This window comes from Xiphophorus hellerii, chromosome 16 (genome assembly GCF_003331165.1).
Source record: "Xiphophorus hellerii strain 12219 chromosome 16, Xiphophorus_hellerii-4.1, whole genome shotgun sequence".
Classification (NCBI taxonomy): domain Eukaryota; kingdom Metazoa; phylum Chordata; class Actinopteri; order Cyprinodontiformes; family Poeciliidae; genus Xiphophorus; species Xiphophorus hellerii.
The window spans coordinates 15,355,274-15,370,939 of NC_045687.1; the positions used below are offsets into that span (position 1 = coordinate 15,355,274).

The 15,666-nt window shown below is 38.7% G+C and overlaps 2 protein-coding genes and 1 long non-coding RNA gene across 4 annotated transcripts; 1 reads left to right on the top strand and 2 right to left on the bottom strand.

Moving 5' to 3' along the window:
- Positions 1 to 2: 2 nt before the first annotated feature.
- Positions 3 to 4,940, bottom strand: lgals2a (lectin, galactoside-binding, soluble, 2a). Its single transcript, XM_032588490.1, has 4 exons — positions 4,811 to 4,940; positions 1,914 to 1,993; positions 352 to 523; positions 3 to 257 (listed from the first exon to the last, which is right to left on the bottom strand). The coding sequence occupies exons 1-4, from the start codon at positions 4,817 to 4,819 to the stop codon at positions 87 to 89; spliced, it is 432 nt and encodes a 143-aa protein (XP_032444381.1). The 5' UTR covers positions 4,820 to 4,940; the 3' UTR covers positions 3 to 86.
- Positions 4,941 to 5,668: 728 nt separating this feature from the next.
- Positions 5,669 to 7,467, bottom strand: LOC116736000 (uncharacterized). The gene is made up of 2 exons (XR_004342467.1): positions 6,304 to 7,467; positions 5,669 to 6,226 (listed from the first exon to the last, which is right to left on the bottom strand). It is a non-coding gene; the product is annotated as an uncharacterized LOC116736000 (long non-coding RNA).
- A 1,803-nt stretch (positions 7,468 to 9,270) lies between these two features.
- gtpbp1 (GTP binding protein 1) lies at positions 9,271 to 15,555 on the top strand. 2 transcript variants are annotated; one of them, XM_032587529.1, is made up of 14 exons: positions 9,271 to 9,465; positions 10,801 to 10,912; positions 10,998 to 11,178; positions 11,305 to 11,488; positions 12,241 to 12,405; positions 12,632 to 12,755; positions 12,891 to 13,005; positions 13,097 to 13,241; positions 13,357 to 13,539; positions 13,657 to 13,792; positions 14,391 to 14,569; positions 14,670 to 14,831; positions 15,090 to 15,140; positions 15,293 to 15,555. In XM_032587529.1, the coding sequence occupies exons 1-14, from the start codon at positions 9,271 to 9,273 to the stop codon at positions 15,407 to 15,409; spliced, it is 2,049 nt and encodes a 682-aa protein (XP_032443420.1). In that variant the 3' UTR covers positions 15,410 to 15,555. The 2 variants fall into 2 exon arrangements, with proteins under 2 accessions (XP_032443420.1, XP_032443421.1); XM_032587530.1 differs by lacking the exon at positions 15,090 to 15,140.
- The last annotated feature ends 111 nt before the right edge of the window (positions 15,556 to 15,666 follow it).

Consider the following 15,666-nt stretch of genomic DNA (forward strand, 5'->3'; position numbering starts at 1 on the left):
GGAAACAAATGTTTGGAGAATTTTGAAAGCAAGCGGTACATGTGGTATCTAACTGCCAGTTCAGATACTCTTCAGAACATGGAGGTTTACTTGATTTTGAAGCTCTGGATGCGAGCATCTCCTTCAAAGCTGATGACTGAGTACTTCTCTGCACGCATGCGGTTGGCAAAGTGGATTGTAGAGTCATGACGAGTCGGGAGTGAGAACTTGTTGGATAAGGTCACGACAAACTCAGCGGGAGTGAATTTAATGATGATCTAAAGGAAGGAATACATTAGACAGAAGAAGACTGACAAGAAAACATGATTGATAGAAATGCTGTGACACACTTTTCTGACAGTATGGACACACCTCGAACTCTTCTCCTTGCTGGAAAGGAAAGCCTCCCTCACGGACCTCCTCACACCAGTTGCCCCCTTCATAGGAGTTGCAGACGACTGCGTTCTCGTCTCCGTGGGCGTTAAAACGAGGGTTAATGTGCATCGTGATGTCCTGCTCATCAGGGCCAATATTGACAGCAAAGCTGCAGGTTACAAAAAACAAAAAGCAACAAAGCATAATATTTTATCATTATTATAGGCTTTGTACATGTGTCAGACACCCTGTCTACTTTTAAGACTAAGCTTTTGCTTTTTTTACAGTTTATAGTTATTATCTGAGCCATTACTGTAGTTATACTGCTATACATTAGAGTGCAAAAGAAAGTATCAACTGCATTTGCACTGTGCTATTTTAATCCTGCTACTTTACGTTGCCAAGTTCATGGCAACAACTGCTGCCAATTACATTTGGATTTCCCCTTTTCTTTTCTTTCCATATTATTTTCGTGTTTAACTGTGCCTCTTTCCTGACAATAAACTTTCTGTCCATCTCAGTTTGATCTTTCCTCAAAAAAAAATGTTTAACTGTGTTTTACTGCTTCTGTTATTTAGCTGTCACTATTGCTGCTTTGTTTTGTGTACTTTCTGTGCACTCAACAGAAAGTACATCTTGCTCGAGTGTGTTTAACTGTCTTTTCCCCTTGATGGAGTCACTGACAGCACTATTGTTTAGCTCCTTTTAACTTAATTTTTATTTTAAATTGTTGTATTTCAAATGAAACTAGCCCTGGCTCTAATCTTCTTTGCTTTTAGCTATTTCTCTTTCCTGGACAAAGACATGGACAGAGCTATTGCTGCCATTAACTCTGTATAACGTTTGTTTTCTTTACCATAAAAACCTTTTCCAGACCAATATTTCTATGGGTTTTTCCATGTATACTTCTTGCCTCTTAAATTCCAATCTTTCAGATATTCGCTCATATAATTTGGTTCTGCCGGAGTGGAAAGGAGTGGCTCTTTTCGCCATAGAGGGATTGCTCCAAAGTCAATCACTTGTGTCAACTGTAGGTGGCGGGTTTATCCAATTATTGGTTACAACTAAATTTGACAGTATTATATCAACATTTGGACAGGTCAGGCAGAATGCAGGTGAATCTGAATCTGACTCTTTTTATTAAATTGACTCGAAATGAACTTGATTGATCTGAACAAAATTTGGATTGAATTGGATTGTATACAACAGGACACGCAGAAAAGAATCTGTGAATTTGTATTATATGAATAAACTAAATTCAGTTTTTTTTAGCAGATTACTTTTTTAGTGCTGTCAGAAAGTAGTGTTGATGTCTCTGTCTTTTTTTCCAATGTGTCAGAAAAAAAATACAAGTTTTATTAAATTTGAAGGAAGAAGTCTCATGAGTCTTATGACTTCAGTGTTGCATCTGTTATTACGTCACTGCAACCTTTTAAGATCCCATGACAAGAATGTTTGTGCAAATCCAATGGGAACTATCTTTAGTGTGAGCTGAAAACCAAATAAGGCTAATGTGAAAAGCAGACACAGAAACAGAGACAAATGTAGTTTTTACTCACTCTGTAGCATCAGGTTTTGCTAATCCAACTATAGTCAGGGTTTGTCCAACTTTGAAGGACATATCCTTGATGATCATACCCTGTGCACATTTGGAAGAGAAGGTCAGTGACTCATCACCTAAAGAAACATTGCATAGTAATGTAGTCCTAATAATACCCAAAGGCAAAACCACCCTACTCTTTTTCTCTGTTTAAACAGCAGCAACATGTGTTTCCAATTACACTCCCACCGACCAATTCGGCAAAGATTCCAGCTCTCTCTTCTCTCACAGTTGCCAAAAAAATGTTTGCATAGTGCCAAGTTGGCCAGAGGTTGAACGTGTTGAAAAATGATGAGGGCTGACTGCTGTTCGTTTTAGTAATACTTTCCTCCTTGCAGTATAGAATGGTAACTGGCCAGTGGAAAAATAATTGATGTACAATATAGAGAGTAATATTGAACTGAGCTATAATAAGAAACTTAACTTGTGTGGGCAATTCTTCCTAAGATTCTGCCATGTGAAATGTACAGTGTCATAAATAAGGGAAAAGTGACTTCATATGCATAGTAAATTTGTTTTAAATATAGTATAGCATCATACATCTGTACATAGCTTTGGTAGCTATGGTAAACAACAACGTTTTTTTTCCAGTTTCACGTCTGTTTCTGTTTCTGTTTCATTTTCTTATTTTTAATCATCTGTACATACATTTGAAGAATCATATCAGATTTTATGATTTTTTTATTCATCTCCTTCTACATGACTACATTAAAAAAGTGGATTTCAGAAGCTTTAATTGATTGCTTCAGTGTTACAGTCAACAAGACTCTAAACGGTTGCCTAAAAAAACATTAAAATAAGTACATAGTCAAATTGGAGTGAAATGCTGTGAGTATTTTCCAACATATAGTGATCTTTGTCCCTTGAGTTCCCTGTTTTGAATGCAGAGGTAAGCTGTGATTATTTTTGAATCTTACAAACCAACAAAAACATCATTTATAAGTCTTGGAAGAAGGAAGTAGAATCACATGGATCAGACATTCTTTCAACATAGAGGTCATCTGTTAGGTATCTGCAGTAATTATCACTGAGTATTGAATTGTGTGAGATGTGTTCTGGGTCAGACTGACCTCAAGCCTCTGCAATCTCCATCCACTTGGTGCTTAATGCTTTATGCCACGTCTTTTAGTTACACAATGACATAGTGCAAGCTAACTTAATACTTCTGACATTTTCAGGGTGACACATATAAACAACATCAATGAAACATTCCCTCATTCTATTTGAGAATCAAATAACCTCTCCCCTTTGACTTGTTCTGTCCAAGATATACAGTGCATTGCAAAGTTTTTAATATCACTTGACCTTTTCACATTTTGTCATGTTACAATCACAAAGTGTAATGTGATGAACCAACAAATGTAGGGTGTCATTGTGAAATTTCATTTCACAGAAATACCCTACATTTGTGAAAGAAACGTGAAAGAGAAAGAGAAGAGAAAGAGAAGTGAAAGAGAAGTGAAAGGGAAAGAGGAAGAGAAGTGAAGAGAAGTGAAAGAGAAGTGAAAGGGAAGTGAAAGAGAGCATTAACCAAAGAATGCTCTTCTAGTCAGCCTGTGGTAACTCTGAAAGAGCTGCACAGATTCATAGCTCATGTGGGAGAATCTGTCACAAGGGCTACTATTATCCACACACTCTACAAATCTGTTCCTCATGGAAAAAAAGGCAAAAAAGACAAATTTCTGAGACTAAGCAGATGGGACAGAAAATGTTGTCAATTGACGGAAAGACGGATGGTGCTAAACATAGGGCAATCCTGGAAGAAAATCTGAGTAGCAAAAGACTACAGACTGTGGCAGAGGTTAATATCCCTGGAGAGAGAGAAAAAAACACACATCAATGTAACTGTGTGGCTCAAGGCATAATAAATCATTGGAATGACATTTTCAGAGTCTTGACCAAATCCTATTGGAAATCTTTGGGAAGACCTGAAAATAAAGGTTCACATAATGCTCTTTTTACGATCTGAGGAATTTTGAAAATTCAGTCTTCAAATGTGCAAAGCTGTAAGAGAGATATCCCAAAAGTTGGAGATTCAGTTATAGTGAATGGTTCTGAATATTAAAGCATGTCACACTTTTCAAAATGTTCTGTAAAAATTGAAAAAACATGTTTCCTTTACTTCCACTACATAATTGTACACAACTTTACTACATAAGTTGTAATGAAGTTACATTCGGAAATTGTAATGTGACAAAATATAGGATTTTGTTTGCAATATGTATGCAAGTTGCAGTAAACATGAGAATCATATTGATTTATTTGTTAAAAGTGATTTATTTTATATTTCTTCTCCCTGATTAATTGTTTTTAAATGTGTTAACCCTGGCTCAAACAGCAGTAAACATATTTACTGCAATATTTTATAAGACAGAGGGCTTCATTGTTTTCTGCTTAGTTTATGACCCCTGAGTTTAATTAGAGGCTAGAATGGTATTCAGACTATTTCATAATGGCGAGTTGATTAGCACTTGGTATGATGTGCTATTATTTCCTACTTTTAGAGAAATGTTGTGAGAACATTAACATTGTACTTTTATCTGGTAGCTAAGACATTGTTATTAAGTTGCAAAGTCTACAATTTGCTCACATCTGCTGTGAATGCTTTGCCCATAAAAGGCTTTTAAAGAGAGGCCTGAATGAAAAGAGAGGCCTGAATGAATTAAGCTGAAGGTTTCCAAGCAAGGTTCTGTAGTCAAAGCACAAATCAGCAACACTCAGTTACATGAGTAGACAAAAATAAAGGCAACACCAGCTGCCATTTTCACATAAACTTGACCTAAGACTACACCTATTATTCATGAAATATGAAGTTTATAGAAGCAGGACAGAAATGTTGTTAAAAAATATACTTACTTTCACCATCTTTGCAGATAAAGAGAATCAAGTGGAGCTGAAAAAGAGAGTGCGTACTGCAGGGTCTTGCCTCAGCGTCCACACCCAGACTGGAGACTATATGCAATGCAGGGTGGGAGGTTCCTTCACATCGAGCGGCACTCTGCGGAACAAATAGGATCGCTGTCCCCAGCAACCAGCCAGCCTACATAAGGGGCAGTTTTAGTATCTGAAAATAGTGGTCTAAAGATTACTCCAGCCTCAGTAAAGTCTAACTAGTTGACAGATGAGCTACTGATTTCAGGTTAGTAGTTTGAAAGCAGTGGAGTTAAGGCTGCCTGCATAAAAGGGAACACTGCCCAGAGTTGTGGACAAAAATAGAAATGTATTTGTCACCCGGGAGACAGATAAATATTTAGTACAGCCAGCTGCCTTATGTTCAATTACTGTAAATAGTTTAACGTTCAGCATGATCAAATGGCAAGCAGAGTTTTTGAAAAAGTAATGCTTTTTTTTTCTTTTGGAGGAAAATGATTGAGGGTTTGCCTCTGTGAGTCACAGGCCACTCACTTAAAACTCCTAGCACACAACTGAAATTCCCGTTGTTGCTCAAAAATGGCAAAAAATATACAACAAATTTTACAAGCTTAAAATTCAGAAAGAGAAATGTGTATAACTCGGGTCAAATTATGTTTGTGTTAAGATGTGGGCATTTCTTTCTGCTATAAAGCTCAAGGTTAGCTTTATCACCAACAGACAGAATGTGTTTTCTGTGAAGATATAAATTGTTTTCTCAAAAAATTTAATTTTAAGTCCACAGATGAGATGCACACATTTAAAAAAAAGATATTCTCTTATTCATACGTTTTACAAGGGAGCATCCTGGACAAAAAGTTTGCTTTATTGTCATTATATTGATTAATGTAAAGTACATGTAAGGAAAAGATTTGGTCATGGGTTTTAAGTACAAAAACAATGCAAATTCATATTTACAGAGAGAGCACTTCATATATTATATGTTTACATGTTTTTACTGAGTTTTTGAAACTGACCAAAACACAAAACCGCTCTTCTTTTTTTAGAGCAGCAGTGTCGTTGACATTTTTCTGAGGCCATATTTGAAAGATTGATAGTGTCTTTACATAAATCTGCTGCAAAGAAATTCAACATTTTAATATTACCAAGCTATAAGCATTACAGTCCAGCAGCAGCTACAGAAAACCGTTGGCAATATATGTACTACAGATAAAAGGAAAACAAAATGCAGTCAGCATTTCTTCAGTGATTTATGGTTTATTTGACCTCAACTCTTATAATGCGAACATCCTCAGTGAAGCTGAAGAAAGTATACTTTTTCACACCCAGGCGGTTGGGGAAGTCGAATCTAGAGCCGCCACATAGATTCGTCACAAACCCTGCCTCTGTGAACTGAATGATCTACAACAGTAAGACAGAATATAAAAGAAAAATTGGGTTCACATCTAAAAAATATGTCAATACGTTGCATCTCACACCTTGAACTCCTCTCCTTGGCAGAAAGGGAAGCACTCCTGTTTCCACTTCAGACCAGTTGCCATCCTTCCCATTTAAAACGGGGATTGAGGCTGTTTTCGTCTATCCCGATGTTCACTGAAAAGCTGCAGTGGACAAAAACATAGAACAAAAAACTTAGTATCTTGCATTTAAAAAGTTTGACAGATCATCCTGCAGGGAAACACCTCTGTACAACTGACTTGAAAATGAAATACTTCCCTTGAAATGGTGTTTAAGACAAGAAATTATAAGAATAAAACAGGAATTAAAGTTTAAGTCATGTCTTCATTTATGTTCCCTGAGGTAATTTTAGCAGAGAAACTATAAAAAGCCAATCTGAAAAAGCCACATCTTTATTTTGAAAGGTCAAGATAAAGAAAACTACATCCGTCGAGGCATCAGCTCTGGGGATTCTGGTAACAGTCATAATTTGTTCGACTTTAAAGGACATCTGCCTTACTTCCATACCCTGTGAAAAGCAAATACATATATATGCTTACATACAATACATCCATTATATATATACTCTGGAAATATGCTGGACTTTACTTCACAATGTACAGTTGCAATTTTAACCACAACTAAAAGTAGTTTAGTGTGGACAACCTCAAACTTTTTACATTTCACTTTCAATCAGTTAGATTACTGAAACTTCGACTCATTTGAGTGTTAACCTCAATCTTAAAATCCCATCTGATTCTGGCTAGCATAAAACTTGTGAAATTACTTCCTAAAAGGTAAGCTAGATTCGGGGTTCCTCAGCAAAGTGATGGTTAGAAGGCAGGGGTGAGAAGTCGTCTCTGGGGTGTTGGTTGTAGAGAGCAGAACACCTTTGCAAGATGGAGACTGATCCAGGGCGTGAACACTGGTAGCACAGTGGTTGGGTAGCAGGTTGTAAACCCAGGGGAAAAAAAAAAAGAATCAGAATTCAGAGGTCAAAGGCCAAGGCAGGTTCAGAACCAGGGAGGCAGAAGGACATAAACTTATCCGAGGGTCAGAGGAGAATCATGAGTCAGGGCACAGTAACCGGTCAGGCACATGAAGACAATCTCAGGTAAACAATTCCAGGGACGAGGCAGGAGGCAGAAACAGGGTCTGCCTCCTGCTTTTATGTTCCCTGTGTCCAGAAAACAGAAGCCAGTGGAGTATGAACCTAGCAGACTACTTTCCAGCGCTATTTCAATCCTGCTAATATTTGAACACTACTGAAGAAGTCGATGTAAAGCTTTATTTTTCTACGTTTTCTTTTTGTTAAAAAAGAAAATGTAGGCTAGGCGTGGGCTAGGCGAGGCAGGGAAATCCAAGAGACAAAAGACACACAAAGCAGCAAACAGTTATTTGAAGCTGCTGGTGCCTCTGGAACCTCAAGGTGGAGGATCCTCCAGAGGCTTGCGGTGCATGAACCTACTATTTGGCCACCGCTAACCAGAGCTCACAAGCAGAAACGGTCGCAGTGGGCCCAGCCGTACATGAAGATTAATTTTCAAACAGACTTGTTCACTGATGACTGCTGTGCAAACCTGGATGGTCCAGATGGACGCAGTAGTGGATTGGTGGTGGATGGCCACCACATCCCAACACGGCTGTGACGTCAGCAAGGAGGTGGTGGAGTCATTTTTTGGACCGAAATCATGGGGAGAGAATCATTGGTCGGCTCCTTCAGAGTCTCTGAAGGTGTGAAAATGCCCTCAGCAAAGTATATGGACTTTCTGACTGATCACTTTCTTTCATGGTTTAAAAAGAAGAGCCGTACCTTCAGTAGCAAAATCATCTTCATGCATGACAATGCACCATCTCATGCTGCAAAGAATAACACTGTGTCATTGGCTGCAATGGGCATAAAAGGGGAGAAACTCATGGTGTGGTCACCATCCTCCTCTGACCTCAACCCTATTGAGAACCTTTGGAGTTTCCTCAAGCAGAAGATCTGAGGGTGGAATGCAGTTCATATCAAAACAGCAGCTCTGGGAAGGTTTTCTGACATCCTGCAAAGAAATTCAAGCAGAAACTTTCCATAAACTCACAAGTTCAATGGAAGCAAGAATTGTGCAGGTGACATCAAAGAAGGGGTAACATGTTAACATGTAACTCAGTCTGTTAAGATGTTTTTGATTGAAATACCTTTTGATTTTAGTACATGTGATCACTTAATGCTGCACATTCAAAGAATGACCATTTGCAGTTCTTTATAATCCATAAAATGTTTAGAAAATCTGCTGTGCATAATAATTTGGAGCAGTGCATTTTGAGTTTTTTATTTTTGAAAAAAAAAATACTGTTCTCATGGGGAGCTTTGTTCAGTAAAATTTGATTTATACTGTAATAGTTCATGACTTGAAAATTATACTGACCATCATTTGCACTGACCATTTAAGAAAATCTGAGAAAATATCGCTGCATAATAATTTGGAACATGGTGTATTTATTGATTTATTTATTGTCAGAAGTGTAACATTTTAAAACTATGTAACTTTAAAAGTAAATGTTGTTCCGCTTCTGTGACCAAACCTATTTTCAAGAAATGTTACAGGGTTATTACATTACTTTGTAGCACTCCCATTCCCAGCTGATGGGTTGGGTTTACCTTTAAATATATGAACAATCCCCCTCATTCCTATTGGTCTCCTGCTCGTATATTCAGACGAACGGCAGTCTATTTGCGAACACAACTTAAAAACTACACACCCACTTTGTATTAATATTCATGAGGCTGTGGCTATTTCCATCATTTAGAAAACGTTTCGCTATAAAGCTCTGACATTCAACCAGTATGTTATTATCTTCATTAATGTGAGCTTTGGTGAATTTTAGTGTGGTTATTCTCGGTGTGGTGAATGCGAGTTTAAAAACCCTTGTGTGTAGAGCCAGCGGCTAGTGTGTCCGATAGCTAGCCGTCGTCACAACAGTTTGCACAGTCTGGAATTTAATACTACAGAGTTGGCACCGAAATGGCATCATTAGCAGCGGAGCATGAGCCAGGAATAATATCGGGCTCTGGAGCTCTGGCTGACGCTTTAGTTCCCGCGAGTATATTTGCTCCAGACCGGGGAGGATGTGGGGAAGAGGACGGCGACGAGTGCCTCGAGGATGAGGACATGACCAATGGCAAACCCGAGGACCGGAGGATTGATTGCAGCAGCAAGGTAACTCTAGGCCTGGATGTAGCACTGCTAAGCTAACACGACTGAATGAATGAATGAAAATATGAATGCTGCTTGTGATTATTACATTGTTACTATTGCGTATTGTTATGGAGGTGCATAGGTTAAGCATTATATTTGAAAGTAAGGGCTCAGAGCTTGTGCTGGAATATGCTGGGTTTGGTGCAGTTTCTGCTGACGTTTATTGAAATAGTTAGCCATGTGGCTAACATTAGCTCCAGCTGATGCATGAGCGCGTAAGCCGAGAGAGAGCGGTGGCATTAGTTGCGCTTCAAAGCACATTTTTACCATATGTTACACAAATAATAACACCAGATTATTTTGGATACTTAAATTGCTTGCCCATTACCCAAAGTAATGACTGTCCACTAGCTTTAAGTATCAACACCTTATATGAAGCAAAACAGCATTTAGCGGGTTTGTTCTGAAGATATTCATCAGCAACATGCGTCGTGTTATGGGACGATGAATATGAAGCTCATATTTAGTACCTATTCGCTTGAAATGGACAGAATATTTGACATGATGTAATTCTGATTGTTTGGCTGTAAGAGAGAGAGAGAGCAATCAAGGTGTTTCCTGGAAGCATCAGATTGCACTTTACTAAGGTGTAATGTCATAATACAAAGATTGCACAGGGTTGCATCACAGAACCATATTTCTGCTGACTTTAGATAATATACAACAGTTATTGGAATGCACATATATTATTTATACTGTCACACAAGATCTTAGTCTTTGGAGAGTTGTATAATTGCTGCTACAGTAATACCATGTTTACTCTTTACTTCATCAGGAACAATAATGCAAAGATAATCTTGATGACGGTGTACAATCATGATTGCTTTCGAAAACTAAATATTTCAATAGAAAATTACTCTTTTTTTTAAAAATACTGTAAATATGTACTATATAATGTGTACTATGTAGTGACACATAGGACTTTCGTGAATCCTAAGATTTCTAAAGATAAAAACGGCTAACATCTTTGTACTAGATATTTACTCCTGTTAGCCATCCAAATCAGCTATTATTGTAGTGCAGCTTGAAAGAGTTGAAGACTTTGTGTCAATATCAGCTATACTGTGTAAATGTGTGACTGAAGGACTTCATGGGAAGAGTGACAGCTGGGATCTTATATGTAAAAACGCAGCTTTGGCTGCTCCATCCCCACATTCCTTCGCCGTTGATTATTGTATTTTATGTGTAAATGAGCCATTCACACTTTAAAACCTCAAACATTAATAAATCCCTGATGCACTTATTAATAATCAGTATGTTTTTCTTTGTTTTCTCTCATTTCCTGAACCCCAACAGCTGGCACTTGTAAGCCCAAACGGGGAACAGTATGATTCGTTACTCCGACAGCTTCGGGACAGAATGGAGGATGGCTGTGGGGAAACCATCTATGTGGTTGGAATGGGTTCTGGTGAGAAGCACACTGCTATTCTCTCAGTTAGACATTCCCAAATCTCTGGTGTTTATAAACAGCTGTGTTATGTCCTCTTGGATAGATGGTGGTGACTGGGGTCTGGATGAGAAAGACATGGAAGCCTCAGTTGCCACAATACACTCAATGTGTGAGCAGCTGGACTCTGACCTCATCCCTCTCAGAGAGCGCACTGAGGCTGCTGGGATGGTGGTCGACTATCTGATTCGGAGGCGTGTGGGTGAGCTGGACTTCCTGGAGGTCAGGTCAGTATTTGGAATATCACGCGACAGCCAGCATTTAGAATCATTGTCCCTAGGGTTAGAGGGTTGAGCCAGTGTTCAATTGTCAGGCATTTCTAAAGCTTCTCCAGTGCTTTTGTGTCCCTTCAGAGTCGCAGTGGTGGGGAACGTGGACGCCGGCAAGAGCACTCTGCTGGGAGTGTTGACACATGGCGAGCTGGACAATGGCAGGGGATTTGCCCGGCAGAAACTTTTCAGGCATAAACATGAGATGGAAAGCGGCAGGACCAGCAGTGTGGGCAACGATATCCTGGGCTTCGACCAGGAGGGTCAGGTGAGGGCTAGATATAAGACGTCAGTTCAGCGTGTATCGAAGAAATACAGTAGAGAAGGCAGAATGTTCATGCGCAATACCAAGCGCACGACTCTATGCACTTGGTACATAGAGTTGGTTTGTTATGCTACTTCAAGCAGCTACACCGAAACAAAACAGACATGACTCCCACGTATCAATAAGGTCTGCTATTTGGGAACATTGTGACCTTTATTGCGCTAAAGTGTAAATGGAGAAATAAAGGTGGAACAAACCAAAGCTTAGCTTAATCTACACTGCAATCAATGACTCACTTGGTACTTCATAATGAATGTAAACATAATTCGTACTTAAGAAAAATCAATTATATGTAGCAGTTAATGAGCCTAAATGTTGCTTTAATATCTCTATGTAGGATGTCTACAGATATATGTAAAGTATTTTTTAAGAAGTCTATTTTCCAAGTGGTTTTATTGTTGTATTATTGATCTAGCCGGACATCAATCTCAACCTGCTTATTCTTTGTCAGTTGGAGAACTAATCAAACAAAATCTTCTGTCAGTTCCATGCTTGCCACTTTTTGAAAGTTTACAATGTAACATAAATTTATATTCAAAAATGTAGAAAAAATATTTTTTTACTCCCAAATAAAGTAAGTAAAAATTCTCTTGATTGAAAGTAACCAGAAATGTACCAAATTGTGACTTTTAATCTGATCTTTGTGTTTTGTTACACTTTTTTTACACAACAATATCCTGTCTGTCTGTGGCCAGGTTGTGAACAAGCCTGACAGTCATGGAGGGAGCCTGGACTGGACCAAGATCTGTGAGAAGTCCTCTAAAGTCATTACCTTCATAGACTTAGCTGGCCACGAGAAATACCTCAAGACCACTGTGTTTGGGATGACTGGACACCTTCCGGACTTCTGCATGCTTATGGTCAGAAAGTTTATGTGGAGGACATTTTTCCCCTTAAAACATTTTGGTTTTGCCTATTTTAACAAAGTAATTTAGCTATAACAAATTTAGTGTTTAGATTTCCTATGTGGATAACTTACTAGTTTTTCAAGTGTGTAATGAGACTGATATATATATATATATATATATAGTACATACAAAATAAAAAAAAAACACCTAATTTTATTTATTTTTTCTGTTTCGTCAGGTTGGCAGTAACGCTGGTATTGTTGGGATGACCAAAGAACATCTTGGGCTGGCTTTAGCTCTGAATGTGCCAGTCTTCGTAGTGGTAACCAAAATAGACATGTGTCCAGCCAACATCTTACAAGGTTAGTTTTCAGTTATGTCCTAACCAACACTTCTTTCCAATGCATTCAAGAAACATTGTACTGATGTATCAATAGTTAGAAGGCATTTGAATTTCATAAACAAGAAGTAAACGTGAGAGTGTTTCCATCTATCAGAGACCTTGAAGTTACTCCAAAGGTTACTCAAGTCTCCTGGCTGCAGGAAGATTCCCGTCCTTGTACAGAACAAAGATGATGTGATAGTCGCAGCTTCAAACTTCAGTTCAGAGAGGTACTGAGTGTCTATGCACAACTCAAAATATATAGTTAGAATTAAACTGCTTATTTGTAACCTGTGTGTGTATGTGTGTATTTCTGGCCAGGATGTGCCCAATCTTTCAGATTTCCAACGTAACTGGGGAGAACATGGACCTGCTAAAGATGTTTCTCAACCTGCTCTCCTCCAGAACATCATACAGAGACGACCAGCCTGCTGAGTTTCAGATAGATGATACCTACTCTGTTCCGGTACACTAAGCACTGTCTAACTTCAATTGCTGGACAATGCAAAATTAAGCAAATTTGACCTAGTTTAGTTTGAATTCTCACTAAAGTCCTGCTGTTTTCCTGGTTTTCTTTCCAGGGAGTAGGAACTGTAGTTTCAGGAACTACCTTACGAGGGCTCATACGTCTGAATGACACCATGCTGCTGGGTCCAGATCCTCTTGGAAGCTTCATCCCCATTGCTGTTAAATCAATCCACCGCAAACGAATGCCTGTAAAGGAGGTCAGAGGCGGCCAGACTGCCTCGTTTGCTTTAAAAAAGGTAGGGAAGAAAAACTGCTCCACTTCTGGAAGAAGTTTGTTTTATGCTGTCTTCATTTTGCATCGAAGATGTTTGAGTAAGGTTCTGTTTCTCTTCTTTTGTCACTTTCTTCTAAAGATCAAGCGTTCGTCTATAAGAAAAGGCATGGTGATGGTGTCGCCAAAGTTAAACCCCCAGGCAACTTGGGAGTTTGAGGCTGAAATCCTGGTTCTGCATCATCCCACAACGATATCCCCCAGATACCAGGCAATGGGTGGGTAACAGCAGCACTGAGAGATATTTGTCATCCAACAGCCTCAAGCTTCAATGTATTTCATTGAGATTTTACATATGATGCAGCACAAAGTACATGATTGTTATGTGAAAATAAAATCATGAGGTTTTGTGAATTATTTAAACATACAAGTCAAGTTTGGTACTTTGTTTTCTGCTCTCATTATTCTGACACCACTAAATAAAATCCTATGCAATGCATTGCAGAAAATAATTTAAAAAATTAGCATAAGACGTCTTTTTAAAGTTTGTCATAAACTGTGCGAGGAACACGGCATCTATGTGAAAGATGAAACTTTTTTCAGATTAAACCAAAATGAAACTTTATGGCAAACAAGATGTCTTGTTTGCCATAAAGTTAATGTTCTTGATAGTTATTTGTGAAAGAAATATATGCTTTTTGTTGTACTTCACAATCATGGACTACTTTATTAGTCCCTTTATATAAAATACTACAAAAATGCATTGAATCTTGTGGCTCTGACATGACAAAATGTGAAAGTTAATTTAGTGTTGAAGACAAAACATGGATTGATTCATGTATCTGCTGCCTATTCTGTTCTTCATGCAACAATCAGTCCACTGTGGGAGTATACGACAGACCGCCACCATCTTGTCCATGAATAGAGACTGCTTAAGGACAGGGGACAAGGCTTCAGTTCATTTCCGCTTCATCAAAACCCCAGAGTACCTTCACTGTGACCAGAGGCTGGTGTTCAGAGAGGGTCGCACCAAGGCTGTGGGAACCATCACTAAGGTAGAAAGGTTGCATGGACACTGAAGTGTTTGTTCTGTTTTAGTATAGAAAGCGAAATTTGAGCTTTCAAGTTGAGTTATTTACTCATAATTCTTTACAGCTGTTGCACTCCACTAATAACATGCCATCAAACTCCAAACCTCCACAAATCAAAATGCAGTCTACAAAAAAGGTGCCACTCAGAAAAGAGGATGGCACCATGGCAACCAGCGATGATGCAGCAACGATAGCACAGCCGGCTGGCTCAAGCATGTCGCAGCCAGTGAGTCAACACAGATCTATAGACACTCCCAATTGTTCAAAACTTCCATAGATTAAGGTGTTTTCTTCCACTTCTTTGAGATCAGTGATCAATTCTAACCTCCTAACATCTTTGTCCTCATTTTTTTTGTCCCCAATTCATCTTTTTATTCATTTAATCAATGTCAAATCTTTATTTTGTTTCAAACTCAAATTTTGCCACACTGCATCACTTCTTTATACTTTACACTCTTCTTTGCTTGCGTGGCTGAATCCAAAGGGGGAGGGAGATGATGACCCTCAAATAAAAGAGGGCAACAAAGAGAACAAGGTAAAATGTGTATGAACGAGAACAATGGAGGACCAGCAGACAGTTGAATTAAAAGCCCAGTAATGTGATCCATGCACAGCCTTGTGTTACTATTTAAAGTATATAATGTGTGCTACCTAACAAAGGGTTTTTCATTTTCTCTCCTTTTTTAGCCAAAGTCTGGGGGAGGTGGAAGGAGAAGGGGTGGCCAAAGACACAAAGGAAAAGGCCAAAATAGCAGCACCAACTCAATGGCAGCACCCTCCTCAACAGCAACAGGAAACAGCTGAATTGTCATCTTCATTTTAATTTTATTTTGTGTTGGAAACCTCCCTCTTTAATTTCACCAAGTGTCATTCCACAAACCAATTAGAGTTTGGAGGGAGATCGTCTTAAACCTCGCCTCTTCACACCAGTTCATATCTGTTTTTGTACTAAAAAAAAGAGAGAGAGAGACCGCCTCAGTTATGTGTTTTATTGTCAGCTGCCTTCACCGGTTGGAAAGGTTTTGTTTTTAGAGAGCAGTAAGGTGTTAGAGGCCAGTCTC

Excerpts from the sequence above, each read along its gene's own strand:
- lgals2a (XM_032588490.1), bottom strand. Across the intron at positions 524-1,913 it reads GCAAAACCTGATGCTACAGA|CTTTGCTGTCAATATTGGCC; the intron begins GTGAGTAAAAAC and ends TGTAACCTGCAG. Across the intron at positions 258-351 it reads AGCAAGGAGAAGAGTTCGAG|ATCATCATTAAATTCACTCC; the intron begins GTGTGTCCATAC and ends TCCTTCCTTTAG.
- gtpbp1 (XM_032587529.1), top strand. The coding sequence starts at position 9,271 with ATGGCATCATTAGCAGCGGAGCATGAGCCAGGAATAATATCGGGCTCT. Across the intron at positions 14,832-15,089 it reads GCTCAAGCATGTCGCAGCCA|GGGGAGGGAGATGATGACCC; the intron begins GTGAGTCAACAC and ends CTGAATCCAAAG. Across the intron at positions 15,141-15,292 it reads AGGGCAACAAAGAGAACAAG|CCAAAGTCTGGGGGAGGTGG; the intron begins GTAAAATGTGTA and ends CTCCTTTTTTAG.